At 55.1% G+C, this 26,830-nt stretch overlaps 1 protein-coding gene across 1 annotated transcript in view; it reads left to right on the top strand.

Moving 5' to 3' along the window:
• COL22A1 (collagen type XXII alpha 1 chain) overlaps window positions 1-26,830 on the top strand; it is a gene marked incomplete at both ends in the record, with an annotated part of 240,616 nt that overhangs the window by 131,570 nt on the left and 82,216 nt on the right. The window contains 14 exons of the mRNA XM_079722651.1: window positions 3,517-3,570; window positions 4,219-4,272; window positions 5,736-5,789; window positions 6,749-6,802; window positions 10,349-10,393; window positions 10,944-10,988; window positions 11,448-11,501; window positions 14,663-14,704; window positions 17,474-17,506; window positions 20,416-20,469; window positions 20,734-20,787; window positions 21,603-21,656; window positions 23,412-23,465; window positions 25,041-25,094. Coding sequence (XP_079578777.1) covers window positions 3,517-3,570; window positions 4,219-4,272; window positions 5,736-5,789; window positions 6,749-6,802; window positions 10,349-10,393; window positions 10,944-10,988; window positions 11,448-11,501; window positions 14,663-14,704; window positions 17,474-17,506; window positions 20,416-20,469; window positions 20,734-20,787; window positions 21,603-21,656; window positions 23,412-23,465; window positions 25,041-25,094 — 705 coding nt within the window. The remainder of the gene's footprint in view (window positions 1-3,516; window positions 3,571-4,218; window positions 4,273-5,735; window positions 5,790-6,748; window positions 6,803-10,348; window positions 10,394-10,943; window positions 10,989-11,447; window positions 11,502-14,662; window positions 14,705-17,473; window positions 17,507-20,415; window positions 20,470-20,733; window positions 20,788-21,602; window positions 21,657-23,411; window positions 23,466-25,040; window positions 25,095-26,830) is intronic.

Below are 26,830 nucleotides of genomic sequence, written 5' to 3'. Positions count from 1 at the left end.
GCAGAGGCCTCTGATGTAAGGACCGAAGCTTCTGCCTGCTCGCTCCCCACTCCCTGCTCCCCCGCATGGCATCAGCGGGTGCTGCCAGCATCCCGTCGCCCACTGACACCTCGTCTTCCGCCCGGGGCCCCTGTGCCCCCAGACTCCATGATGCTTCTCACTCATGAACACGCTGCACTTTTGCTGGTGGTGACAGATGCGAGGTTTCCTTGCCTCTGAAGCCTCCTGGGGGAGGGAGAACATTCTCTAGAACATTTGCACATGCAGGCCGTGAGAGGATGGAAGCTGCCACGTAGCCTGGGACGATTGGGGTGCACGTCATGGGGCGTGCACCCCACTGCTCTGTTCCCTCAGCGACCAGGCCCGGACCTCTTGTCCTCCTGCATCGTCACGTTCAACCTTGGGGCTGTAGGATTCACACCCCCATTGCAGAGCCTGGGGAAGTGGACCTCCGCAAGGCCAGGAGCTCGCCACGTGGATAGGAGGCAGCAGACTCGCGTCCTTGAGATCAGCTGCTGCAGCGTGTGGACCCTGAGTGCCGGGGCTCACAGCCAGGGAGTCAGGGACCACCGAGGTCATGGCGCCCCGTGTGTAGAGACCTCGGAGAAGGCCAGGCATATGCTAGGTGCCCTAAAAGTTCAGTTTGCTCCCTCCTGGCTGAGGGTGCTAGGTGTAGATGGCTGATGGACCTGTGCATCCACATCCTCCCAGCACTCCTTGCCCCCGGCTTGCAGAGGCGGTGGTATCAGAAACAAACGGAGTTTCGCTGGAGCTGAGTCCACTCTGACCTGGCGGGGCTGGACGCAGCCTTCCTGGGAGGAAGATGTACACTGTGCCGTGTGACGGCCACAGTGTGGCCCCGGGGCAGCGTCCACAGGGCAGGCTGGCTGGAATTGAATCCTGACTGCTGTCCACCCCTTACCCCAACATTTCCCGCTGGGACTTGCAGGGCGCCCCCGGCCGGCTGGAAAGGAAGCCGCAGGCCACTGGCCGGCCCCTTGTGTGGCCGCATCTGGAGCGGCTGTCCCGCTTCCTCCAGCGCCTCCTCTTTGTAAGGCCCTTGCGGTGGTTATTTGATGACCGTGTGGGTTGCTGCTCTCGGTCCTGAGCCGGTAGCATCAAACAGGCAGATAGTTATTAACCTGTACCGCGTGCAGAGAAACGACCCAGGTGCTATGGTCCTACGAAGGTGGTGGACTCGGAGATCACAGAGCTGGGCTTGAAAGCCCCAAGTTCATTTAATGCGCAGACAGTCTTTTAGGAGATCAGGCTGTTTAAGGGTGGACTGGCTGTGACGCGCGGGGAGCTTGGCAGACACTTCACAAGGGAGGGGGTGAAGGACCGGGGACATTGTGCTGGACGCCACCGCGTCTGACGCCGGTTCACTTTCCTCCAGGTTCCAGTTCCTCCTCTTCAAAACGGGATGAACAGGGCCTGCCTGAAAGGATTAGCGTGAGGATTAAGATGAGGTGAAATGCACGTGGCTCAGGGAGAGTGAACCCTAAGTGGAGGGTGCTGCCCCCTCGGCCTTCTACATCTGTGTTTCCTGCTCCCTCCTTGCAAGGGTCCCTGCTGGAACCCTGGGCTTGTAGTCTTGGCAGCAGTGAGGATGGGGTTAGGGTGCTGCATGGAGGTGGTCCACACAGGTAATCCCCAGACCTGGCTGCTCTCCACAGGTACCTGGGGGGTGTTCCCAAGTCACTGGCCCCTCAAAATTGTCCCAGACCTGTGCCTTAGAGTCCAATCAAGGGGCCTGTTTACCTGTATTTACGACGAGCTTTCCAGGTGGTTCTGCAGCAGCTGGACTGCTCAGGATCCACTGGAGACGACGGCTGTGTGACCTCAGATGGGGCCCTTACCCTCTCTGAGCCTCAGTTGTCTTTATTGTTAAACAAGGAGGTTTCGTTTCCAGTAGAGGATCCCTGAAGATCTGTCTACCCTAACGTGCTGTGAGAGTGCAACAGGCAAACAGCGGCAGCCCGCAGGGCCGTTGGCAGGAGACGGGGGAGGAAGGGGAAACACGGTCAGAGTCATGAGCAGGTCAGGAGGCCAGCTTCCTGGAACGATCACTTTGAAAGAGGCCAGTGCGTTCCAGGGGCCGTCAGCATCACGGGGAACGTAAGGAGGGACGAAAGCTAAGTGTATCCCATTTGCTATCAGAGAGAGAGAGAGCTGCGTGAGGTGAGAAGGGGCCGTGGATGAGTTCCGTGGGGTTGAGGTTGCTGTGAGAGCCTCAGAGGCCAGGGCGATGTAAAAAGGTCAACTGGAATATGCCCTATGGAGGGGTGGGTCCTGGGAGTGCCACCTGCAGGGCTCCTGCTTTGCTGGGAGGTGAGCGGAGCTGAGCTGGAGCAGATGCGGGCGGAGCAGGACTGAGCCACGATGGGGGGAGGTCAGCAGCCTCCTTTGGTGCCCTCCCCCTCCGTCCTCATCCATTAGGGGGACCCTGCGTCTGTACCCACCCAGGCCACTGTCCAGCTCTGCCTGGCCATTCAGTCGCTCCAGCTCCAAGCAGATGTCTCCTAGTAGAAGTAGACGTTATCCCTAAAGGCTCTCCAGCACTGAGTGAGCTACGTAGAAAACTAGGTCCGGGTGCCACCAGAAAGTTCTCTTCTGTAAACGTCGCTGTTCTCTGCCCTTTGTGGACTCACCAGCGCCCCCAGAGGGAGAAAAGGGAACTGTCCGCGGAAGCGGCAACCTTGGCCATTTTTTAGTGTTTACCGTCCTCCAGTGGCGATGTATTGTTCTCTCGGAATGCACAGCGCTTTCAGCTGTGTTCAGTGCAGTTGACTTCTTCAAACGCTTACTGAGCACCTGCTCTATTCCAAGCCCTGGGCTTGTTGCTGTGCGAGATGAGATGCGGGGGGGGGGAGCAAGCTCTGCCTTCAGGGGCCCGGGGGTCAGATGAGAACTGTTGCACTGGCCTTCGGTTTGGGGGAGGGAGCGATTAATTCTGTCTGGGGAATTGCAGGAAATTTCAGAAAGGTGGAGACATCCATCCGAGCAGCGAGACAGGGGAGGGAGGGCATATTTGGAGAGACACCTGGACAAACAAAGGCCAGAGGTGCATCTCCTAGAACGTGTGTAGTGGAGAGAGAGAGGGTTTGAACATATCTCTTGATTCACCCCAGGTGATTCGATGCTGAATAATGCTTGGGAACCACTGTTCTAGACGATTTTTGTTAATGAGTTAACCCATTGTGTGTATGTGTGTTCATGCACGTACGTATTTATTTTAAATGCTCAAATATTTTAAATATATACTGGAATAGATAATATAACAGACAGTTATATTATCCCACCACCCAGATAGTACACACGTTACCATTTTGCAAATTTTACTTGAGACCTTTTCTTTTTGCTCTTGTTCCTTTTTGTTGAAAAAATACAGTATTTCAAGTAAAGTGGCAGCACCCCCCTTCACTGGTCCCCATCCCTCTCCCCTCTCAGAGGACAGTGTCACCAGGAGGCTGCTCCACGCACGTTTGTAATCCAGGCTGTGCTCTTTCTCTGCAGGGCCCCCCAGGACCACCTGGCGTCCCAGGCCCCCCTGGACCCGGAGGCCCCCCGGTGAGATTGGTTTTGATTTTCTGTCCCCAGGGCACTTAGATGGAGGGTTCGTGGCCCTGGGAGCCAGGGACATCGTGGTGTAGAGCCACGTGTTTGGTCTTAGTCAAGAGCAGAGCAAAGGCATGAGCAAGGAGGGCCCCAGCAGCAGCCGGCCCTGGAGCCCCTTCGATTGGAAATAGCACCTGAGCTACGCAGCGCATCGCTGGCTGCTCCTAGAGATGCAGGGGGAGAGGCACACTGGGCTGGGGTCGTCCTTTTGAGGTCTTTCAGGAGCGTGTGGTTTGTCTCCCCTCCTGCATTTCAGGAGCCCTCTGGGAAAGTTCCCTGTAAGCCGAGCGGAGGGATGGGGTCCCGCTGGGTGGGGCACAGGGAGGCGTTGCCACCCATCCCGCCAGGCGGGAATGAAGGTGCCGGTGGCCCCGACTGCAGACCAGCTGAGCCCTGCGCCGGCCAGCCTTGGAGGTGTGACGATTCCACGTCTCACCGTGGCCCACACCAAGGGCAGCCAGATGCCCCCGAGCGGTATCCACTCCTGGGTGCCCTTGTCAGAGCTAGAGACCTGGGCTCCTGCCAGGAAGGGTGCTGGGAGAAGGGAGATGATGCTCGGAAGAGGTCAGACTGAAGGTTCCCCTCTGGTTCCCTTTTCAGGGTTTGCCTGGAGAGATCGGCTTCCCAGGAAAACCTGGGCACCCTGGGCAAGCGGTGAGTGACCAGAGCATCCCTCCCTGCACTGTCCCGTCTCCCCCATCCTCTGTGACGGGAGTGGCCGGGCCCTTTCAGCTGCCACCCGGGCCGCTTGCCAGCGGGTGATGCTCCATGCCCTTTCCTCCCTGTCGGCGGGGACCAAGGCCCTGGTACCCAGCCTGCCTTCTTCCTTCCGTGGTGCCTGTCACGTATGTGCCCTGTCTCCTGGGGCCGCTCCCCCATGGCCCCAGCCAGAATGCAGACTGGAGCACCCTCTCCCTAGGCCGCCACCTGTGCTCTTGTAACTCAAAGGGACGTTCGAAAGTCCTTCGCTGGAGCTTCCCTGGTGGCGCAGTGGTTGAGAGTCTGCCTGCCGATGCAGGGGACGCGGGTTCGTGCCCCGGTCCGGGAAGATCCCACATGCCGCGGAGCGGCTGGGCCCGTGAGCCATGGCCGCTGAGCCTGCACGTCCGGAGCCTGTGCTCCGCAACGGGAGAGGCCACGACAGTGAGAGGCCCGCGTACCACACACACACAAAAAAAGTCCTTTGCTGTTTAAAGTGTGGCTTCTCATCTGTAGGGCCACTGCCAGAGGGTCGCAGAAGTGATGGAGGAGGAGACGTGAGACACGGTCCAGGGTGCAGCAGAGCTCTTCCCGTCACTGTGCCGGTGGGGCTGCGGCTTTCCCAGCCCAAAAGATCCTAGGGAGCTGGGCCTTCTCCTTCCTTTTAAGTCGTGAGGGTAGAGCTCATCAAACCTTAATGTTTCCACACAAGGAAGCGGGTGCATATTGAAGCTGGGTGTCTCCTGCCGTTTTGGCTGTAGCTCTTCAGGGCAGGATGGTAGGGGTGGCCCTGAGCTTCTGATACCATGTGACTGTGGTGGGCCCTCACAGGCCTGGTGACGGCCCTCAGGAGGCCTCTGCTCGTTCGGAAGGCATTTCCTTACTGCTGGTTCTCGGATGGGGCCAGCAGAGGATGGGAACACTGTGGATACAGAAAGCCTGTGCGACCCGCAGAGCTGACGGGGGGTCGGGACGCTGGAGAAAAAAGGGTGACAGAGGGAAATGCGACTGCAGCACACAGTGGTTGTCCCCTTGTCACTGGACCACAGTTCCACTGGTGGCTGTAGATGAAGGGACGTGATTGCTGGATGCCAGCGTGCTCGGCCCCATTGAACTCCAGGTACCAGGCCTAAGGCTCTCAACGTAAATTCAGGGCCGTGACGCCCACTGTCAGGCGATCAGGTCCAAACCTGGAACGCGTGGTTAACTCACCCACAGACATTCCTGAACACGTGGTTCACACAGTTTCACCCACAGACACTTGACAGCAGCGAGAGCACCACCGGAGAGCTGGAACACAGGACCCATCCTGCGTGTCTCGCCCGCCGTGCCGACCAGCTTCTGGCTGCAGCAACTCAGTGCAGCGCTTCCCTAACCGCGCCTTTCATGTTGGTCTGTTTTTTTCCCTCTTGGCCCAGGGACCTCCTGGAAAGGATGGGCTGAACGGACCCCCAGGCCTGCCAGGACCAAAGGTTGGTGTGAGTTTGGGAACCCAAAACACAGAAGCCAAAGAGATTTTTGATTGTTGGTTGCCTGGGCCTTGGATCACATTTGGATTCCGAGTCATGCCGGGCTCGGAAATGTTTGGATTTCCAAGGTCAGATATGGGCGAGCCCCTTATTCCTACTTAGGTAACTGGGGAAGGATTTGGAGGCCTAGGACTTTTAAAATTATTCTGTTAGAAATATATATGTATTTTATTTGCAAGGAGAAAAGCCTTTCAGATACTCTGACATAATAAGAGACTTCAGTTTAAAAAATACTCTGGTGGGGCTCATTACAGTAAGATCATTAAGAAGAGAGTCAGAGGTTAACTGTCATCAAATTGGGAAGCAAGTTCACAGTTTACCCACTTCAGATGGACAATTAAAAACCCATACAGCCAAAATTGTAACAAGTGAACTTCACCTTTTCATAACAGACATTAAGCTCAAGGGTGAATGTCAACAGTCCTCGAAAGGCGACTTTTAGATATTACAGGAAAATTCATCATCCTTTTCCAGAAGCAGACTTAGAAGCTTAACTTTTTCATGACAAGATATAGAATAACTATGGATTCAACTTAACTTTATGGGCGTCGCATGTAAGCATTCTCCACCCTCCTCTCTCTCCTCTCTCATCTTTCAAGACAAAACGTAAGGGCTAACCAAGTACTTTGTAGTCTCAAAAGCACTTAGGCAGCATCTTCCCTACTCTACATCCCTCATTTCCATTCACTTATGTCTTTATAAATCAAAAGCAGAGCCGTTGAATATGGCATCTAGGGGGTGGTTTGAGCTGCGGTTTCTGGTCTCCGTGGTCACACAGAATTGGAGAGGTTCAGTAACACCTAAGTCCCAGCAGTTTTCTTCCGTCCAGCCTGGACCTAGTCCTGAGGCTGTTTCCTCCAAGCCCAGCCCCTCCCGTTTACTCCTGCTTGTGTTCCTTACAGGGAGACCTGGGAGACAGAGGGGCGGACGGTTTGCCCGGACAGCCTGGCCCGCGGGTAGGGACTCCTTCGCCATCACGTCTGTCATTTTAAACGGTGTGTTTGGGGCTGTGTGTGAACCTCGGCGGACAGGGCCCAGCATCTGTATGAGCTGGGGTGTGGCAGGAAACAGCCAGGGTCATGGCAGAGGGGCTGTTTGAAAGGCCGAGGGCGGGCTCAGGGGGTCCGTGGTGACACACCCTGGACTGGCAACAACGGATGCCACCCCTGGGGCAGAGGAACGAGAGGGCAGTGCGTTCCTGGAACCCGGGAGCCGTGTGGCGGAGGAGAGCGCCCCCGAGAGGGCGGGAGCCTTGGGAAGAAGGCCAGCATCGCCGTCCAGCGCGTCCTGGGAGGGAAGAGGCCAGGGGGTCAGTACCCGCTCCCCTCTCTCTCCTGTCCCTTAAGCTTTTCCCTCCCTCTGATGCTCCCTGACCCCTGACCCCTACAGAAGCAAGGAAGCTCGGCTGGGCTCATCTGTAGAGTTCAGCATCTCAGATGTGGCCGGGGCTCAGAGTGCAGTGGGTACAGAAGAGAGAGGGCTGGACTCTGCGTGCGTGTGTATGTATGTGCGTGTGTGTGTGTGGTGTACGTATGTGCGTGTGTGTGTATCTGTATATATGTGGTGTGGCGTGTGTGTATCTGTATATGTGTGGTATGGCGTGTGTGTGTATGGTGAACGTATGTACGTGTGTGTATCTGTATGTATATGGGGGGTGTGTGTGTGTGGTGGGTATGTACGTGGTGTGTGCGTGTGCACAGCGCCTTGCTTCCGGAGAGGCGTGTGTGCACACAGCAGGGCACATGGGGAGCCCTCTCCCTCCCGTCACAGGGCCTCCGGGTCTACTGAGTTAAGTGCTAGTTAAGGTGGTGACCTGCTCTCGGCCACCAGCTTCCACCCCCGGCCCACAGGCAGGCACCTGGCGGGCTCTCGGCGAGGGCTTACTGGATGGAGGGTGGGTCACAAACTGCCCAGCGAGGGCACAGCTGTGGCCTGGACTCACCTCGCTGGCCAGTGAAGGGCCGATTGGCAAATCCCGGGGCCCTGGGTTCCCTCCTACCTCGCTTTTTCAAGGAGCGAGCTTTCTTCAGACCAGATGGAAACCACATGTTATAATGCGCCGCAGCCGTCTCACGGATGCCCGCCGGCGGGACTCGGTGTGCAAAGAGTGCCCACCAGGAGCCTCCCGCCCGCCCTGGACCCCAGCTTCTGATTGTTGGCCCCTGCCCACAGCGAGCCGCCACTGCCACCTGCGAGCACAGTGGCCCTTTGTGTTTTAAGACTCAACATTCGTGTTTTAAAAAAACATGTATAATGATCCCCAGTGATTGAAATGTAATGATGTGTGACTTGCTGTGTTTTGTCACAGCATGGACAAAGCATGCATGCCCTGCCCTGAGGTGCCGGTTAGGGGAGAATCACGTGGTCTTAGAAGCACCAAGGCCACCTTCCAGGGTCTGAGTGATTGGCTGAGATTCAGGCATTTCCCAGAAATAACATGCAGCATTTGCATCGCTCCCTGTTACTCTCCTTTTTGGACTCCGTGGGTTTTATGGAGTCACCTGTACCTTAGAGCTATGTTTCCTCAAACCTCTGAGTTGCCACACCCTTCTGGGCTTACACTGTGTGAATTTCCACGTTCCGTTCAATAGTCTTCAGAAGAATCTGTTCCCATCGAGTTCCCTGTGCACGATTCTGTGGATGAAGGTGATCAGTCAGAAGTATTGGGGTGAAACTGAGGTGCCCTTGGGGGTTTCTTTCGTCTTTCCTTCTCCATGTTTTGTATTTATATTCACCCCTAATGGCTGAAAGGTTTAGAGAGGTCTGTTACTACAGCTCATGTGTCATCTTTGTACGATTTCTAGTGCGATACTTTAAAAAAATTTATCTAGAAAGTTCAAAATTGTGAATTTCTGCAGTTATGTGCTTTTAGAACATACTTTGTAGCTTCAAAGGAGACCTGGCAGGAGTCCTAGTTACTTTATCTTGACAACATGCCAGCTAAAGATAAATATCTTCAAAGAAGATTATGGCTACGTCCTGGACGGCGGGTCTTGAGTCTGCCCAGAGAATGGACTGGTTGTGGGATGAGCGGATGCATCACCTCTTTGGCTCGTGTCAAGAATTCCGGATGCTGCCCGGCTCTCCACGGACTGTGCTTTGGCTTAGGATTCAGGAAGCACTTCAGGTGGTCTTCAAAATGCTTTCTACCCGAACTCAGCCCCCCAGCGCCTTTCCCACTGCAAAGGTGCGACCGTCCTAGCAGATTTAAAGTGACAATTTCTATAGCAAGTATTTGCACAATTCCGGTTAGAGCAGTTCTTACTAACTGTGCTTGTAAACACTGGGAATTGATGGGAAAACTGGAGTGCGTCTAGAATTTCTATTTGCACTGATTCCAGACACCAGTTGCCCTGGTGGCACCAGAGCTACAGGATAGAATGTGTGCTTAATGCTAAACAGTGCTTTTAGTTTCTTTGCTTTCTTTTCTTTTCTTTTCCTCTTTGATATGTGGTACAGCCTTCACTACCAGTGGAATCTGGCATAGCTGCAGGGAAAATCTATGTGTGTACATACCCGTTCATTCATTCGTTCATGTGTCCATTTACTTACGAGAAAACCACATTTCCTTATGGAAACCTACATAAAGCTTTCGCTAAGTACCATAATAATGTTAGGAAGAAACTGTCATTCAAGAAGTTAGTGTTTCTTAAGACACGTGGCTGGTTAGAAATTGCAGTCCCTCCCCCCACCCACCGAACAGCCGCCTCTTTGCACCAGTGACTGACAGGGACCTGGTAGGCACAGCAGCCTGGCACCGTGGTGTCGGAGAACAGGCCCCTCTGGTCCTGCACCCTCCTACTTTAACGTGCCCACAGAATGCTCGTCAGGAACAAAACTTCATCCAAGCTACTGGAACCGGTGTATCCCTGCTGGGGGCTTGCTTTCAGTATAAGTTTGCATGTTTAACAGCATTTCACCCAAGGCTGGCCTTCATTGTAAAGCACCGTGTGAGATGGAAACAAACCTCTCAGCTGCCCGTGGGCTCCTCCACGGGTGCCTCTGTGTGCCAGTGAGTCTGCACAGCAGCCTCGGGACGGCCCGTCAGCTCGGACAGGTTCATCAACAGCTTCTCCATCTTTGTGCCCGGCCTGGGGTCTGGGCTTCCCTGAGGGGCACAGAACTCAGAGCCGGGGCGGCTCTGGGCCACAGAACTCAGAGCTGGGGTGGCTCTGGGACTCACAGAGTTTGGCCCCTTGTTGTTTTGAGCTGTAAGTGTTTAGATTCAGGATGAGTGGATTCAACCTGTTGAAATGCTGTCAGGGCAACTCCAGAAGCTGTTTCTTTTGAGGGAAGCAAAAGCCAATGTGAGGGAGTGTGGATGGCCTCTCTCCGGAAAGGCTAACCACTCGGGTCTTCAAAGCCTGTGACGCTTGTGCTGCTCGTGTGAGAATCGAGGGTTGTGGCTGACGGGGGCTCTAAGGGTGTGGGACCAGCTGGGATGACAGCCACCTCTGTAATGCGAGTGGAAGATGATGGGGTGTCTGTTATTTTATCTCCAGGGTGAAGTTGGGGAGCAGGGCCTGGCAGGCCGACCTGGAGAGAAGGTCTGTTCTACTTTCATTCATTCAGTGTGTGCGTTTGTTAGTAACACTACGGCTGTGTCGTTGTCTCCCTGGAGCTCACGACATTCCCGTCGTGCACTCATTTACTTACCCCATGACGGTCGGCATGTCCTACGCGTCTGTCGCTGTGGTGGGTACTGGGGTCACCACCACTGGCCAAGAGCAATTGAACAGGTGCAGCGAGTGGTGGCATGCAGGTGGGGGTGCATAGGAGTCCCCTCACTCAGACTTGGGCAATGTCAGGAGAGGGGGCCAGGAGGTGACATCGTGGCTGATCCAGAGAAACGAGAACTCAGATAGCAAGAGAGGCGGAACAGGGGTTCCCGGGGAGGGAGTAACAAAGTGAGGACCACGTGGGGACTCCCCATGAGCGGACCCGCTAGAATTGGCTTTCCACGTTACCCCCGCTAAGCCAGAGGTGTCTGGGGGGCTGGACGGCAGGCAGTAGGGAGCACAGTTCCCTCGCCCTGGACCACGGGGGAGCCCCAGTGCTGAGAGCCCACTGAACAGGGACGCCGTGTTCTCTCCACAGGGACAGGCAGGGCTCCCAGGCGTGAGGGGAGAGAAAGGAGACCAGGTGAGTGGCGGCGGTGTCTTCCCAGCAGGGCCACGTGCCTGTGCCCGAGGAGAGAAGCCCCCTTTGCAGCCTTCGACCCTGGGGGGATGGGGGGTGATTCAGGCTGGGATAGAGCGTATTTCCTCAGTGTTCATGGAAGAGAAAAGGAAGGGGATGAGACTGCTCTGGTCCGGGGGCTGGAGCAAAAGGACGGTGGCTACGGGATCTCTCTGAAGAGGGTGGAGCAGCTTCAGGTGAAATTGATGGGAATGGTTGGGGCTGTGTTATCTGTCAGGTGCAGAATTCGGTGCTTTGCATGCAACTGACAGGCTGTCCCTTGAACTTGGTCTTCCCCGTGGCAGGGCAGGTTGGGAAGAAAAAACCAATACTTTGCCCAGGGTCCCCTCGCTGTCACCTGGAAGAGGCGGCCGTTACACTCAGGTGAGCGCTAATGTTTCCTAATTTTATCTTTCTCTGTAGGGAGAGAAAGGGGAACTGGGACTCCCGGGACCGAAAGGTGACCGAGGTGCAAAGGTAGGAGCCCCTGCTGTTGTCCTGGTCATCCGGTCCGTGAGCCGCAGAGCCTCCCTTCTGTAGTTTCTGTGCGTTGCCTGCGGTTCAGTGGAGAGGGCAACTCCTTGGGGTCAAAGTGGTGGCCTGGCGTACAGTCCCGGTTCTGCCCAGTGTGTGGTTCTGAGCATCTTATCTGACCGCCTTGTGCCTCACTTGCTGCCTCCCTTGTGTGAGGCTGACACAAGCCGAGTCCGCGGGCAGGTGGTTCCAGGAGCCCTCACAGATACCGAAATCGGTGGATGCTTGAGTCTGTTCTGTGAAATGGTGGAGGATAATGAATACAGTCAGCCTTCAGGAGCCTGCCCGCGGGGGTTGGGGCCTGCTGTGCGCCAGGATCGTGGGAAGCACTGCACGTGTAGTGACTTAGGTGACACTCGTGACAACCGGAGAGGGGTCATGTTATCAGCAACACCCCCAGTTTATAAAGGAGGAAACTGAGGCACAGAAAGGCCAAGCCGCTTTCCCAGGGCTGTGTGAATGGAGGGCGGTGGGGTCAAGACCTGACCTCAGTCTGGGCCCAGCGTCCTGGCTCCGACCAGGTCCTCACCTCATGCCAGCCTGGCCCGAGGGGAACCTGAGGAGCGGCCACACCCCCGAGGGGCCCTGGTGCCCCTCTCCGGCAGGGTGCTGTCACCTTGTTCTCCCAAGTTTGCACGCTCGACCCCTCCAGGGCCCTGCCCTCGACCTTTCTCAACTCGCATCCCCCTCTCTCGGGCTGAAGGCTGAGGGCTTTGTTCTGGACAGACCTGCGATCTATAAATAGAGATCCTGGAATGGAAGGAGCTTCGGTGGGGGAGCCACTCAGGCCTGCGGCTCTCCTGGATTTTTCAGAAATGCAGTTTTTATCTGAGGAACTCATTTCCAGGATGCAGAGGGCTCAGCGAGGCCATTAAGCCCGTTTTATTGCTTTGGCAGAATTGCCAGGGCCACAGCAGAATCACGTTCAAGCTTCCGAAGAATCTGGCCTGCTTTTCTTTTCCCCTAGAGAACTATGTAATAATAGACAATTCTGGTCAAAAAAAGAAATCTAAAATAAGACATTCAGGCAACAGTGCCCCCTTCTGACTGTGCCTTGAGCATCCCTGCCTCAGTTGTCTGGTCCACTTTCTCCCCACCAGCCACTGTGAGACTTTTGAGCCCAGGGCATCTTGGAAAGTAGGGTGCTCATGCCTCTGTGTCAGCGAGCGCGCAGAGAGTTAAACTATGGAGAAGCTGGGATGGGAACCGAGGCCGGTCACATTAACTACAAAACTCAAAGACCCTTCTCCAGCCAAGCATCTTCCTCTAAGTCAGAGAGCTGCCTGGGCTGTGCCCCACTGGCCCACTGGCCCTTCCTTCACCCTGCAGCCCTGGGGGTGGGGGAGGCTTTTCCAGAAAGGTGGCCTTGAGACTCTCGGGGTTAGAGACGCTCTCCAACCCTCTTCTTGTTTATGTCTATTCATACGTTCCACTGGGACACGCTCAGCTTTGGTCATTTGGACTTTTTAATGGAGGGTAAATTGGTTTGGATGAGATTGGTTTTGGAGCACGAGGTCGACGGTGTCAAGAAGAGAATCGGGTAAATTCGGGTAATGCAAATAGCGCTGAGAAAGCATTCTTCTCTCTGAAGCTTCTGGAACTTTAGTTAGGGAAATGCTGCACAGTGAGTAGTTCAGGGCTTGGATTCTGAGTTTAAAACCAGCCTGAGCCATTTGCTGGCTTTGTGACTTTGGGCAGGTGAATGAGTGTGGTTGCTTCAGTGGAATGGGAATACGGAAGCATCTCTGTTACAGGCATTTAGACGGAGATTAGAGGCGTTAATGCCTGTAGAAAAGTAAGTCGTACCTGCAGTTAAATCCTATATAACCATAGAAATAATTATAGAAGACAGTGTAACTACATTTTATTATCATATTGTTGTTACTAAGAGCAGCCTTGCCTCTCTCTAATCCAACTTTATTCATTCATTTGTCTGCTAATAACCATGAGTGGACCCAGGCCTGCAACAGGCCTGACCCTGGGCTGCTCGGAACACACCTGGGCCTCGACATCCATGTCCTGATACCATCGTGGCGCACGTGAAATGACAGGCTTTGGGGACCGCACCTCCTGGTGGAGGAGCCAGTGACCTCTTTTCCTCGGGGCAAATGTAATAACAATTTCCTCCTCAGTGGGCCCTCGCTGACGATCTCACCCGCCAGGTGATGCTGTGAGCTGGATGTACTATTGTCATTATTTTGAGCAGAGGAAGACAAGCCGACAGAAGTAAAATAACATATATAAAATGGTAGAGTTAGGTTTCAAGCTCAGGTGATTCAACTCCCAAGCCTGTGCTGTTTACAGGAATGTGATAGTCACCCGTCAGGCCCCTGGGAAGAGCCTGTCCCCTTCGGAGAGGGTGGGGCAGGGCCCCGGGGAGTTTCTAAGGGCTCTCAAGCCCTTAGGCTCCAGTGCACAGTGTGGAGAGGTTTGCTGCAGCACGTTATGGCTGCAGCAGGTGGGAAATCATGTAAATGTCATCAACAGGGAGATGGATCGTGTCCATTTTATTACCTTCATTGGTTTATTAGTTCTGTCTCTCCTTTGTTTTATTTTAGTGATTGCTTTAAAGTTTATAGTAGACATCTTTAACTTATCACAGTTAAATCTTTAAGTGCTATTATACCACTTCATATATAAATACACGAACCATATAACAGTATATCTTCATTTCTCCCTTTTAGCTTTTGTGCCATTGTTGTCACACATTCTACTTCTACCTGTGTTCTAACACCTATAGTACACTGTTATTGTTTTTGCTTTAAACAATTGGTTATCTGTTAAAGGTTTAAATAAAAAAGAAGTATTTTATACTTTAAAAAAAGATGGATCATGGATCACTTTATTTCCTTGTGCACCAGGGAATAGTATATAGTGATATAAACGATCTACACTTACACATACCAGCATAGATACTTCTCAAAATAAAGTTCTGATGTGTCTGAAGTATTTTATAATTTGGAATCTATCTGTCTGTCTATCTATCTATCTATCTATCAAGGTAGATGTGGGGTGGGTGATTCTGTTGTCTTGGGAAAGGTATCCCAGGACAGGCAGAGCTGTCAGAGGGTTGATGGTAATTTATTTTCCATTTCTTCATCTAGGGTGAAACGGGTCCAGCAGGCCCCCCGGGATTACCTGGAACTGTAAGTTAACTCTGCTTCTAACCCTTTCTCCTTCTGCACACACACCACTTAGTTATAAATATCTTTTTAAGGGAGTTTGTCAGTAGCCAGACCTATCCCTAGGTCCTGTAATCCAAAAATGCATAAGCTTCACTAGGAACCACCTTGGGCTTATTGATTTATTTTATTCAGCAAGCACAGTTACTGTTTATTAGAACACTGGCTAGACACTGAGCATCCATACTCACCTCTTGCCTATGGGGAAACAGAGGTCCAGAGACAAGAAGCGGTCTGTCCAGGGTAAGACTACATACAACACAGATACACAGCCATGACTCATGCTTCTTCCCTTCGCACGTCTGAGGGCGGGCGTTGTGAGTTCGGGATGAGTAGTGAGTAACAGCGTGGGCTTTGGAGCCAGAAAAAAAGTGGGTTTGAATCCTGGCTGTGCCATTCACCAGGACTGCGGTCTTAGACACGTTATTTAATGTCAAAAAGACTTGGTCTTCTCATCTGTTAAGAAAAAATGTTATACCTAGCTATCTTGTACATGTGTAGTGAAAATTAACTGAAATAATACAAGGTACATTGCACAGTTTCTGGTACATAATAAATACAAAAAAAAAAACAAAAATGAAGGCTATATAAATATGCGAATATAGTTTGCATTTTTTTTTCATGTGAATGTTTCTTCCCAGCCTTGATATTCTGTGCTTTGATCGGGTGATTTCGGGGGAGGTGAACATGGCTCCAGATGCTGGCCATGGCGGGGCACGTAGGGATTGGTCATTTAGTAGCTACAACAGGGGACTGCCTCATATGGAGGGCAGGAGATGAGAGACCCTGAACACGCAGAAATCCCATTTGCAGTGTGGCTAAGATGGATCCTCTGTGGTCTTTCTGTATGTTACATCATGATGCCACCACTGTTTTCTCCCCACACACATGCCCCTCAAAATGAGACGCAGCAAGTATTTCAGAATCAAATTTAGAGTCAGAACTGGCCATGTAAAATTGTTGTTTAAGACTGGTAATATTTAATGTAGGCAAGTTTGCAGGGAATGAGCACTGCCTTTTGGTGGGAGGCATATTGGTAACACTTACTTGAGAGGTTACTTCGCATTAACAAAGTATCTGTCTAACCATTAGATTAGAGATTCCATTCCTAGGCATCTAGCCTGAAGAATTATTTGCATTGTGTGTATTGAAAAAATCACGTACAAGGATCTACATTGTGGTGTTGCTTATAATGAAAAAATCACAGGGAACCTACATGACCAGAAGCAAAGAATTAACTAAACCCCGGAATATGGGTATCATGGAATCCTACTTCATAAAAATTAAACACACGCACATGCACTATGCATATGGCTTTAAAAAGATGCCAATATTCAAGAAAAGTTAAGTAGAAAAACTAATTTATGAATTACAGCGTGTGTGAAGGCTAACACGGACTCCGCAGCCCACCTACGTGATGTCCAGCCTTCACTGGCTGTGTGAACTTCATTAAGAAGTTTCTTTCTCTGACCTTCAATCTTCTTACGTATAAAAGCAGGGCAAAAACAGATAAAACTGCTTCTTTTACTGTGAGGAGTATATGAGTTAATACATATCAACAGCCATCAATAATGCTTGCTGTTCTTATTTGTATAACTCTCGTGCCAAGTTACGCATTCCTATACATTCATGAATGCAATTGGAAATAGATACAAGTGGGTCTAAAACATGCTAAACTGAAAAACAGTGGTTTCTCTTGGGGACGAGACTGGGATTTGGAGAGATGGAGGGCACGGTGTAGGAAATCTCCTTTTTTCCCCTCCTTGTTGAATTCATTGCATTTTTGGACTAGAATCCACGGTGTCCTTTTGTCCACTCACTTATATTTGAGCACCTGCTGTGAGCCAGACGTTGGCGGAGTTTGGCTGCTGTGGAGCTTAAACAGCCTCGTCAGGGAGTTAAACTCTAGTCACACGGCGGCCGAGACACACAGATCCTGCAAATCATAGTAAATGCTGTCAAGGCAAAGAGCAGGGTGCATAGCAAGGGGGCCTCGTTTATATTTGAGTGGTGGAGGGGGAGGGAGATCTTTGAAGACAGGACGTTCAAGCAGGAGCTCTGAAGGGTGGGCTTGGTCAGTCAGGTAAAGGAGAAGGGAAGTGCGCTCCAGGCCAGGGGAGCGGCGGGTGCGGAAGCTTTGAGATGGGAGAAAGCAGGCCGCCTGGGAAGTATTCATGCAACGCAGAGGGGCGGCCGTGCGGGGGCCGGTCCATGGGGTCCTCAGCTGCTGGGACAGAGTTTGCATCAGCTGGGCTCCCCGGGCCCAGAGCTGAGGCCCGCAGCCTGGCTTCCTCATCACCTGCGTCATTGCCAGTAGCCGCTGGTGGTGAGCAGTGGACTCTGCTGGAAGGATCCAGCGGTCCAGGCACAGCTCTGATTACTCGCATGGATTCTTCCGTTTCGGCCCTGCCATACCCTGAGAGGAGAATGTGTCATCCCATTTCACCGATGAGAGCAGAGAAGCTGGCAGGTGTCCGAGGTAACACAGTTTAAGGTGGAGGTGACAGGCTTTGAGCTCAGGCCGCGGAACTCCAGCGTCCCCACAACTAACCACTGTGCTTTCCAGACTTAATACCCGCTTGGGGACTTTAAAGGAGCATGGGATCCTAACTGTCAAAACTAGTCATCGTTCAAGGAGCCCTCGGGGCTGTGTTCTTTTACTCGGTAAATCTGTCAGAGGCAGGTTGTTAACGTCGATTCACATCCTTCTCATTTCTGTGGTTTCCTTTTCAGACGTCCTTGTTCACGCCGCACCCAGGGATGCCAGTAAGTAGCAGCGACTCCTCGGTGCTGCATGGTGTCCCCCAGCCTGGCTCGCGCTGTCCCCGGGGGCTCTGGGAGCTGGGCCCGGGCTGTGTCCTAACTCTCAGCCCCTGCGTCCCAGTCGCTGCCAGGCATCTGGGCTTCCCGAGCTTGTCCTGGCAGCCAGTGGGGACAGACCCTGCGAGGAACCAGCTCCAGGGTCGGACAGGAGGTTCCAGGGGCCTGGAGGCTGCCTGCCGGTAGCCAGGGGCGAAGGCCAGCCCTCTCTTTGGGTAAAGTTACCTCCTCACTTCACAGTGCGTGGCTCGTGGTTCCGAGCAGGGCAGAGTCGTGTGGGCTGGCAGGAGACCAAAGGGCAGAGCAGGCAGTTCGTTGGGTGTCTGCAGTGAGGGGCCCCGGGCCTGGAGGGCCTCGAAGGGACAGGTTGAGAGGGGACCCAGCCTGCGTGGAGGTGTGGCTGGTGGAGGGACAGCTTGTGGCTTCTCGTGAAGATGAAAACGTTTGACCGAAAAGGATGCTCGCCATGGCTGCAGCCTCCAGGAGCCTTTCCCTCCTCCTTCCATGAGCAGCCCCCGTGGAGATAAGCGTGTTCAGGGTCTCTTCCTGCCCTGAGGTCAGCAGACAGCCTCCTCTGGTTCCTTTGCTCTCAGGGACGTGGTTCTCCTGCTGTTAGGACTTGACCCGCTGTGCCACGTGCGGCCGCGGAGGGGCTTGTGTGGAGGATCCACCTCCCTGTTTCCACTCTTAAATAGCTATGACTTAAGAAGCTCAAAAGGACCCTGTATCTGATGGAAAAGAATAGAGAGAGAGAGGCTGAGTTGGTGCCGGAATCACTGCGGAAGGAGGAGGAAGCGAGGGCGGGAGGGCCGTCACGGGGCAGTGTGGGCTGCAGAAGTGCTGGGAGATGCGGGGAAGAGCAGGCTGGGCCTCCGGCTGGGTCCTCTCCTCTCTCAAAGGAAGGGCTCAAAGGGTCAAGGCGGCAGAGCCTCGAACGTGGCAGGTGCAACGCAGGCATCGCTGTGACCGTCCCTGTGCCCAGGGATGGCCCGTGGATCGGAGGAGTGAAGCTCCTTGCAGAGGGCCTTCCTGGACTTAGCAATTGAGACTTGGTTGTCAGCCAAGAGGCCCTGGCCGAGCCCCACCGTCTTCCTCTTCCAGGACCACATCCACCTACCCGATGCCTCTGGGTCTCCCTCCCTCACGCCCACCCTGAGTCCCCAAATCTTGAGGCAGACCTGCACATCCAGCCTCTGCTTAAAGGAATTGCTCCATAAAAGATGATTTCCAAGGTGCTCCTATGGGAAGGGACCGAGAGAGAGCCAGAGGTCTGCCCGGCCTCCTCTTTGAATCGCAGTGGTGCCACCTTCCTGCAGGGTCTGAGCTGTGCAGAAATCAGGAAGTCACTTTCAGATGCAAAGCAAGGAACCTGTGTCCATGAAAAAAAAGAAAAAAAGATTCATTGTGGATTGTTGCATGAATCCCTCTGGGGCTGCCTCATTGCCATGGTAACCGTGTTGTATTGATGGTTTTGAAAGATGTTCTTCTGTTTGATTTCTCCTCGCTCTCAGCTGTGTGCCTTCCGGCCCCTGCACACGGGGAGGGGCCGTGAAATTTGGAGAGGTGGCAAAGTTTGCAGCATGATTAAGAAGGGGAATAAAAAGGGGGAGGAGGACTGGAAGGAAAGCCCCTCTTCTGCTCTAGGATTGAGAAACCTTCTGGGGATGTCAGGGACCCCAGCTGGGGAGGCCTCGAGGTAGCGTGGTGATGGCAGTTTGTGGAGAACAGAGCAGGGGCTGTTAGATGGTGAGCAGGTCTGGAGATGTCAGGGAGGAGAAGGGAACCCATTCCTGAGCTGGAGGAGGGAGGGACAGGCAGCCTCAGGCTTGGAGACATTGCCGTTAACAACTTAAGTGAGGCTTTATAACTGGTTTAGAAGCAGCCACCTCGGGAAGGCAGCCTGACTCCACCCCTTCAGCCTGCAAAGGATTCCCAGACGCCCAGCCAGTGCCCTGCGTTTACTGAGCCCAGAGGGGAGATTTGGCTTGGCTGACATCACCAAGGGGGCATTTGGGGGAGAACGACACTCCTGCATTCAACATTCAGCAGCTATTGATGGGCACCTCGTGTGCACCCCTGCAGTGAAGACTCTGCCTCCTGGCTCTCAGGCCCTGGGCAGAAATGCCTTGAGCATCTTGCCTGTCAGTCCCCAGGGTCTCTCCTCTGTCCTGGCCTGACCACGTCTGGTTCCTGAGCCCGCTTCCTGCCACCCACTGTTCCTTCCCCCAGTTGGCAGAAAGCGTGTGCAGACTCCTTCCCTGTGCGTCACCCGAATCCATCCCGTAAGCCCTTTCATCTTTGCAGATTGTATCTCCAGTGACTTGTGGACCAGACAAAAGAATTTTGCACATCCCCCAGCTCCCCACGGGAAATTTTCTAGGAGGAAACCATGCTAGAAATAAGGGTATTGTTGTCTGGTGACTGGAGCCAGAGTGCGTTCTTCTGAGCTGGTGGGAAATGGAGTTTCTAGAAGGAATGAGCTTGCATCTGTTGAAAACCTCTTTGCAAGAGCAACCTCACTCAATCCAGGCTCTCCGAGGTGTACTGTGCAGGTTCCACTCAACAGCTGATGCAGAGGGAGTGGCGCCCCCAGCCCAGGGCCGTGCAGACACTAACTCGGGGGTCAGTGATGCGCCTGGGGGAGCGCAGGCAGGAGCCTCGGGGGCAAGGGCTCCAAAATCTGCCCATGCGTGAGTGGAAAGCAGCGTGGAACCTGCAAAGGGCAGTTGCTGACTGTGCTGGCTGTGCTGGCTTCTCCTCCAGCAAGAGAGGCGTGTGCAGGACAGGCAGGTCCGTGCGGCCTGACCTGAGGGTGGGCTGAGCGTGTCTGCTGTACTCTGCTTCTCCACCGACAGGGGGAACAAGGGCCCAAAGGAGAGAAGGGCAATCCCGGCGCGCCTGGGGAGGCGGTGAGTGCCCTGGGCTCTGCGCCCCTGCCCCGCCCCTCACTCTGGGCGGCTGGTTAGACGGGACGTCCGAGGGCTGAGCGGCTGCAGCTCTGAACTGCGCACAGGAGCCCCCTGAACTGAATGTGGCCCCTTCCTCCTCCCTTAGGGGTCCAAGGACGCCCCCTCTGTGGATCTCAAATTATGCCCATTGCATGTGTCCGCACCTCCCCCGTCTGCCCGGAGCAGGGGTGTGACCTAGCCCATTGATAGGTTGTTTCATTTCAGGGATCACAGGGTCGTCCTGGAGAACTGGGGCCTCGGGGACCCATTGGACCACCGGTAAGAAAACTCTCTGTCCACCTGTTGGCTCCTAGACCCGAAAGCCCCGCCAGCGCCTCCATCCGTCGCTGGCCCCTCTCACCTGGCATTCCGGGAGTGTCCACCAGGGGGCACTGCCACGGGCACTGCCACAGGCACTGCTGGGACTGTGAGTCCAGTGCCCTGGGGCAGAGAGGACCTCACAAAGTGCCCCAAAATGCAGCCCCCGGGGGCGGGCCCCGCCTCTGGGGCCCAGGATGTCGCTGCTCTGTCGCTGAAGTGTCGGTGTCGGTGAGCTGGGCTCCCGCCACGCCCTCCCTGCCCGACTCTGTGCAGCCGCAGCCGTGCTGGGGACCAGGGCTCCCCGAGGCTTTTCAGCTGTGGAAGGTCCCCTCCGCCCTCCCAGCCCCAATTGGCAGCTCCAGTTTACGTGACACCTAGCGTGTGTTAGCATTTTGATCGTATTTCCCTCAGTGTTGGCTTCTTAACTGGCTCTTTGTTGGGCAGTAATCCGTGTTCTCTGGGAGTCCCGTGGGAGAGGCCTGTCTGGGCTCAGACGCCACGGGCTGCCGGCTGGCTGTGTGCCCCGGGCCGGCCTGTCCCTCTGAACATTGATCACGTCAAGATAAAGGGTGGGTGCTGCTGTCCCGGGGGTGGGGAGGACGGAGTACGATAGCGGAGGCCAGGAGCTGCCATCTCTGCAGCTTTAGACCCGCTCTCTGTCCTTCAGTTCAGATCACCTAGTTCTGATGACGAAGGTGCCCTGACATCCCCGCATGGGGGCAAGGACTGCGTTGCCTGTGGCTTCTCACCTCCCCGTTTTGTTTCCCGTGTAGGGTGCCAAGGGACAGGAAGGCGCGCAGGGGCCGCCCGGAGCAGCTGGGAACCCCGTGAGTCCTCCCGGGTCCCACAGGAGGGGGTCTGGGCCAAGCACCTGCCCCCGCCCGGGCTCCCGGCTCTGAGCAGAGTGTGGGGAGGGGGTCGGGAAAGCGCCGTCCACGCTGGAGGGCTGGCCGGGGCTGGAGCCTCCTGAGCAGCCAGGACCAGAGACATGCCGGCCTCTGCCACGTTCCCAGCATCTCAGGGCTTCGTCCACATGCCAGCCCCGAAAGGAATCTCCTGCATACACATGGGTGGCGCACACATGGACACACGCAGACGAGTTTGTCACTCTGAGAAGCACGCCCACGTGCACATCCACATCCACACGTTTGGAAACCGAGATGCACACGCACCGTGATGCGCGCACACGTATGTACACCCATATAAGGACGTGCACACATACAAATGCAGTTTTGGCAACTCCAGGAAGACAAGCACACGGGTACCCTCACGCGCTCGCTGCTCCTGGCCCGCCTCCCTCAGGCCCAGAATCTCCGTGGGTCGGCACTCGTGCCCCTGAGCTCTGACTAGCGTCGTGTCTACCGAGCGGAGCCGCGAGCCCAGGCTTCTCCGGGGAGCTGGCAGACTCCCGCGGGGACTCCCAGGAGGGGCGGTGGCATTAGAGCGGCAGCAGTGCCAGGCAGGCAGGACCGCAGGTCCCACGTACCTGGCTGCAGTCTGCTCGCACAGCCCAGCCCACCGTGCACGTGACTTAGTGGGAACGGGGTCAGCCCCGGGAGCTGGGCGGAGTGGACGTCACAGAGAAGGGGCTCGCGGTCAGCTCCTCCGTGCTCCCAGAGAGAGACCCGCCCGAGTGCAGCCTGCGGGAGAGGGAAGCCGAGTGCAGGGGCGCGGGCGGCAGGAGAAGCGCGGGGAGGCCCCAGTACTGGGAGTCCCCTGCGTCCCCACCTCCCTGGCGATGACCCGTCCAGAGTGTCCTCACCCACGCCTCCCGTCATGCACTCGTCCAGCCACCAGTGTTCAAATCCACCTCCTCCAGGAAACATGCCCTGATTCGCCAGTCAGATCCAACACAGGCACACACGCATGTGCACACACACGCAAGCTTTCCCCCCTCGGTGCCCCTGTTCCGTGAACAGCACCAGCATCTTCAGAGGGAGCCAGACCGAGAGCAGTGTTGCCGCGGCCCGCTCGGGCTCCTGCCACCGTCCCCACCGCGAACTCCCCCTCGGCCGTCCACCAGCGGTTGGTCACCAAGCCCAGGTCCAGGGATGCCTCTTCCTGTCCAACCCACGGCTGCCTCACGTGTCCTCTCTCTGGTCCCCGAGGCTTGCTCATGCCCTTACGGTCGACCTGCGTTATACCAGAGCATGCTTCTCTGCAACGCAGGTCTGAAGAGTTTGTCCCATTTTCGGGGTTTCCTTTCCCCCAGCCTCTGAGGATAGAGGCCAGACCACACCCGAGACACGTGCATGTTTGGCCCTGGCCTGCCTTTCTGCCCACCCCGCCCCGCCCAGCATGCACTCCACCTCTGCCGCCTCCGTGCTGTGGTCTTAAGGAAGGTCCTAGGCTGCTTCTGTCCTGTCTCCCACCTCTGTGCCGGAATCCCACTCATTTGAGGCTTGGCGAGTTGGGATGCACCCGGACGGGAGGCTCATCTTATCTGTGGAGGGGGTTTCAGGTTAGAAACATTTCCAGCAAATCAGGGAGAATTGAGTAGAAGGCAGGTTTGGAGGGAAACTGGCGGAGCTGCTTATAATCAATACCTTGGGCCTTTCTAACCTTCTTCCATCTCTTAATAGGGCGTTCCTGGACCTGTAGGTCCCCCTGGTCCCGATGGCCCCCCAGGAAGTGTGGTGAGTAATCGGGGTGGGGGGAGAGGGCAGGGACACCAGCACTGGTTGTGGCGCCACAGTGCCCATCTCCCGAGTTAACTCATTTATCCTCCACGAAACTCGGGGTGTAGGCATCCTTACTCCCATTTCACAGATGGAAGAACTTGATGTCCCGATGAAGTCACCTAGAAAGTTACCAACCTGAGGTTCTCGGTAACTCGTGAGATCTCCGGGTGGTAAATGAAGCTGTTGTAACCGCAGGAAGCTGTGAGCATCGCTGATGTTGGAATCAGCATCAGAGTTTGCCTTAGAAGAAACAAAATGAACCTACAGAAGTGGAGGAGGCCCTGACTTTGGGGCTGCCCGGGTTCTGGCCACAGCCCTGCCACTAACCGGCTGTCAGGCCTCTGTGAGGGGCTCCTGGAGGCCTCCGCGTTTTCATCTTCAAGATGGAGAGCGCGGCCTGTGCAGGTTCACCCTTAACCTCCTGCTGCACTTGACTCAGGGAGACAGCCTCCCCCATGGGGGCCCCAGGGGTCTGCTTTAAGGACCCCAGCTTTAAGGTCCACCCAAACGTTGATTTCAGCTGCACCGTGTGCAGTGAAACACCCAATGGCATCTAGTCAAGGGTAGCAGAGAATTGTGCTCCTGAAATAGCTTGAGGGCAGCCCCGTTCAGTCACCGACCTTTCTGTTAATAATCATAGCAGTTCAGAGGACAAATGTGGGCCTATATGTGTGCCAGGCACTGTTGTAAGTGCTTTACACGAGTTCGCTCATTGACTCCTTGGGACCCTGGGAGGTGGATATTAGTATTGCCCCCATTTCATGCAAGAGGAGACTGAGGCATAGGGAGACTGAATCACGTGCTTAGTGGTTGCCGTGGGTACTGCTGGACCCTTGCCTGTATCATATCACCCTCCCCACTGCAGTGCCAGCCTCAGACTTCCAGGAGCCAACCTTGCATTCCTTTGTCTGAGGGTTTTCTGTGGCTTTTAGAGACCTCACTGTGCAGCCACATGACATGTGGCCAGGAGCAGCACCACCAGCAGAAGCATCCCTGGCTGATGGGTGTATACATGGCCCAGCTTCTCCACTCCTGGTGGAGCCACTCTGAGTGTGTGTCCTGCGTTGGCCCCCAGAGCCCCCAGCAGGACCGAGCGCCTATCCTCCTCTTTCTCACGTCCCTACTGGTGCTTCTGTGGAGCACCTGCACCTGAGCCTTGTCTCAAAAGGTCAACCTCTGGGGGACTCTGAAGACACAGGTGGAGCAGGTCAATGATGCCAAGGCTATGTTCTTAGGTCACCCTCGTCCTCCCCGAGGTCCCCTCTGAGAGCTGCAGCCCAAGGCGGGCAGGGCACCAGGAAACACATGCCTGCGTGGTTAGAGGTCTCGTGTTCAAGGCTGAGTGACAGACCAGGGGAGGAGAAGCTAAGGCAGGCGGGGGGAGATGGCGGCGAGGAATTTAAGTCGGGGTGGAGGGGGAATGAGTGGGCACAGAGCTGGAATCATTAACCGGAAGGGGGCTGATCGCCCTTCTGTGGGGGCGGCAGGCCCTCTTGAACTTCACCTTGCCAATAACCCCTCTTTCTTCAGGGCCCCCCAGGCACCAGAGGCCCCCCTGGGAAGGATGGGGAGCGCGGTGAGAAGGTAAGATGCGGTGTGATCTCTCTGCACACAGCAGCCGTTCTCAGCTTCTCAAGAAGCAGGGAAGGAGGAGCCCGCTCTGCTCAGACCTGTTTTAGGACCCAGGGTCGGAAGGGCTTCTGAACAGAAGGGTGGGAGGGGCCCTGCAGTTGTCTCGTTTAACCCTCACGGCGGACCCGTAGGGTCGGTGGATCCCCAGTTGACAGAGGTGGGGACCGAGGCTCCGAGAGATTAATTCAGCTCTCCTACGTCCCGTAGCTAGTGAGCCACAGAGCTGGTCGGTCTGCCTCTAAGTCCATTTTCTCTCAGTTCAGTGCACCAACTTAGCCCTCCCACACCTTTGTGTGCACAGGTAAACCTTCCTGAGTTACGAGAAAGAGCTTTGTTTATTAGGAAGAAGAGAGACACAGTGTCCCCCCAAAACGTCAACGCCCCGGGGGCAGAGAAGGAGGTCCCATGGACTTCCGCGATCCCACGCCACGTTTCCTGAGCTCGCGTTCTAGGAAGCATCTCCGAGGGGTACTCCTGACTTCTGTACTGGCATCTAGTGGGTGGAGACCAGGGATTCTGCTACACTGTCGCAGGACGGCACCCCCTTCTCAACACAGAGCACCTGCCCCGAATGTCAGCAGCGCCGGAGCTGAGAAGCCCGGCCTGCAGGCACCCTTTGACACCTGCATGTTCTCGTCTGTAAAATGGAGACACTGACCACAGGTGGCGAGGAGGAGCTGAAGCACTGATGTGTCAGAGGGCGCGGCAGAGAGCCGGTGATGGGGGCTGACAGCGGTTCGCTGTCCCGAGCTGCCACGTGAGGCTTCGCGTCCAGGAACGGGTGTCTCGGCATCTCCCCGGCGCCCAGTGCCTCCTCCGCAGAGGGCCCCTCCCGGCACTCCAGTGTCGGAACTTGATGCAAATCCCTTTACGTCCACTTCGCCTGGGACCTTTGAGAGGAGTGATCATTTTATCTTTTCTATTTTGGCAAAATGCAACAAGGATAAGTAACAAACTTTTACGCTTTGGTGAGAAGGCTCAGTTTTAAAACACATACTTCAGAGAGGAAAATGATTTACTGCAGAGAAAAATGATCCACCAACCTGTGGAAAATATCCTTAAGCGAGGGAAAACAACCTGGCCCATCGGGTTTTCCTTGATTACACCACGTCTGAAGGATTAGGCTCTCTTCGGGGACGTAAGTGGGGCACTGACCACTTCGAAGGAGCTTAGAAGCGGGTTAGGAGAGGGTTTTGAGGACCAGTTGAGCAAAGAGGAGAAAAGCTGTGAGCTGTTGGCTCATTCAGCCTCAAGGGGGAGCCAAACACTTCTGCTTGTCTGAGCAGAAGCCTGGGCTGAGGTCCAAGACCCAGGGCTGCATTTGGAAGGGCACTTCCCTCCGGTGCTCCGCAAAGTGGTAAAAATCCCGGACAGCAGGCTGTGCTTTCTCTCTCCCATTGTCCAGTGGCTGGCCTGAGGCTTGCGGAAGCTGATCCCGCCCTGGGCCTGGAGACAGGTCCTCTCCATCCCTTGCTTTGCCCCTCCTTGGGACATCGCACCTCACCTCACCTCTGCATCAAATGTCGGAGGCGGTCAGATTGCAGCCTAGGCCCCGAGAGAGCCCTGCCTGGAAAAGGGAGTTCCTGCCGCTCACGGGGTTCCCCCCCTGGCCCCCAGCGTTGCACAGCCGGGGCTGCTTCGGGGCTCCTGGCTTTGTGGTCAGAAAGGGTGAGCAAACGCCAAGCCCA

This window comes from Hyperoodon ampullatus (assembly GCF_949752795.1).
Source record: "Hyperoodon ampullatus genome assembly, chromosome: 17".
Taxonomy (NCBI): domain Eukaryota; kingdom Metazoa; phylum Chordata; class Mammalia; order Artiodactyla; family Ziphiidae; genus Hyperoodon; species Hyperoodon ampullatus.
The sequence above is the reverse complement of the archived record's forward strand: the minus strand, read 5'-3'. Positions and strand labels throughout refer to the sequence as shown.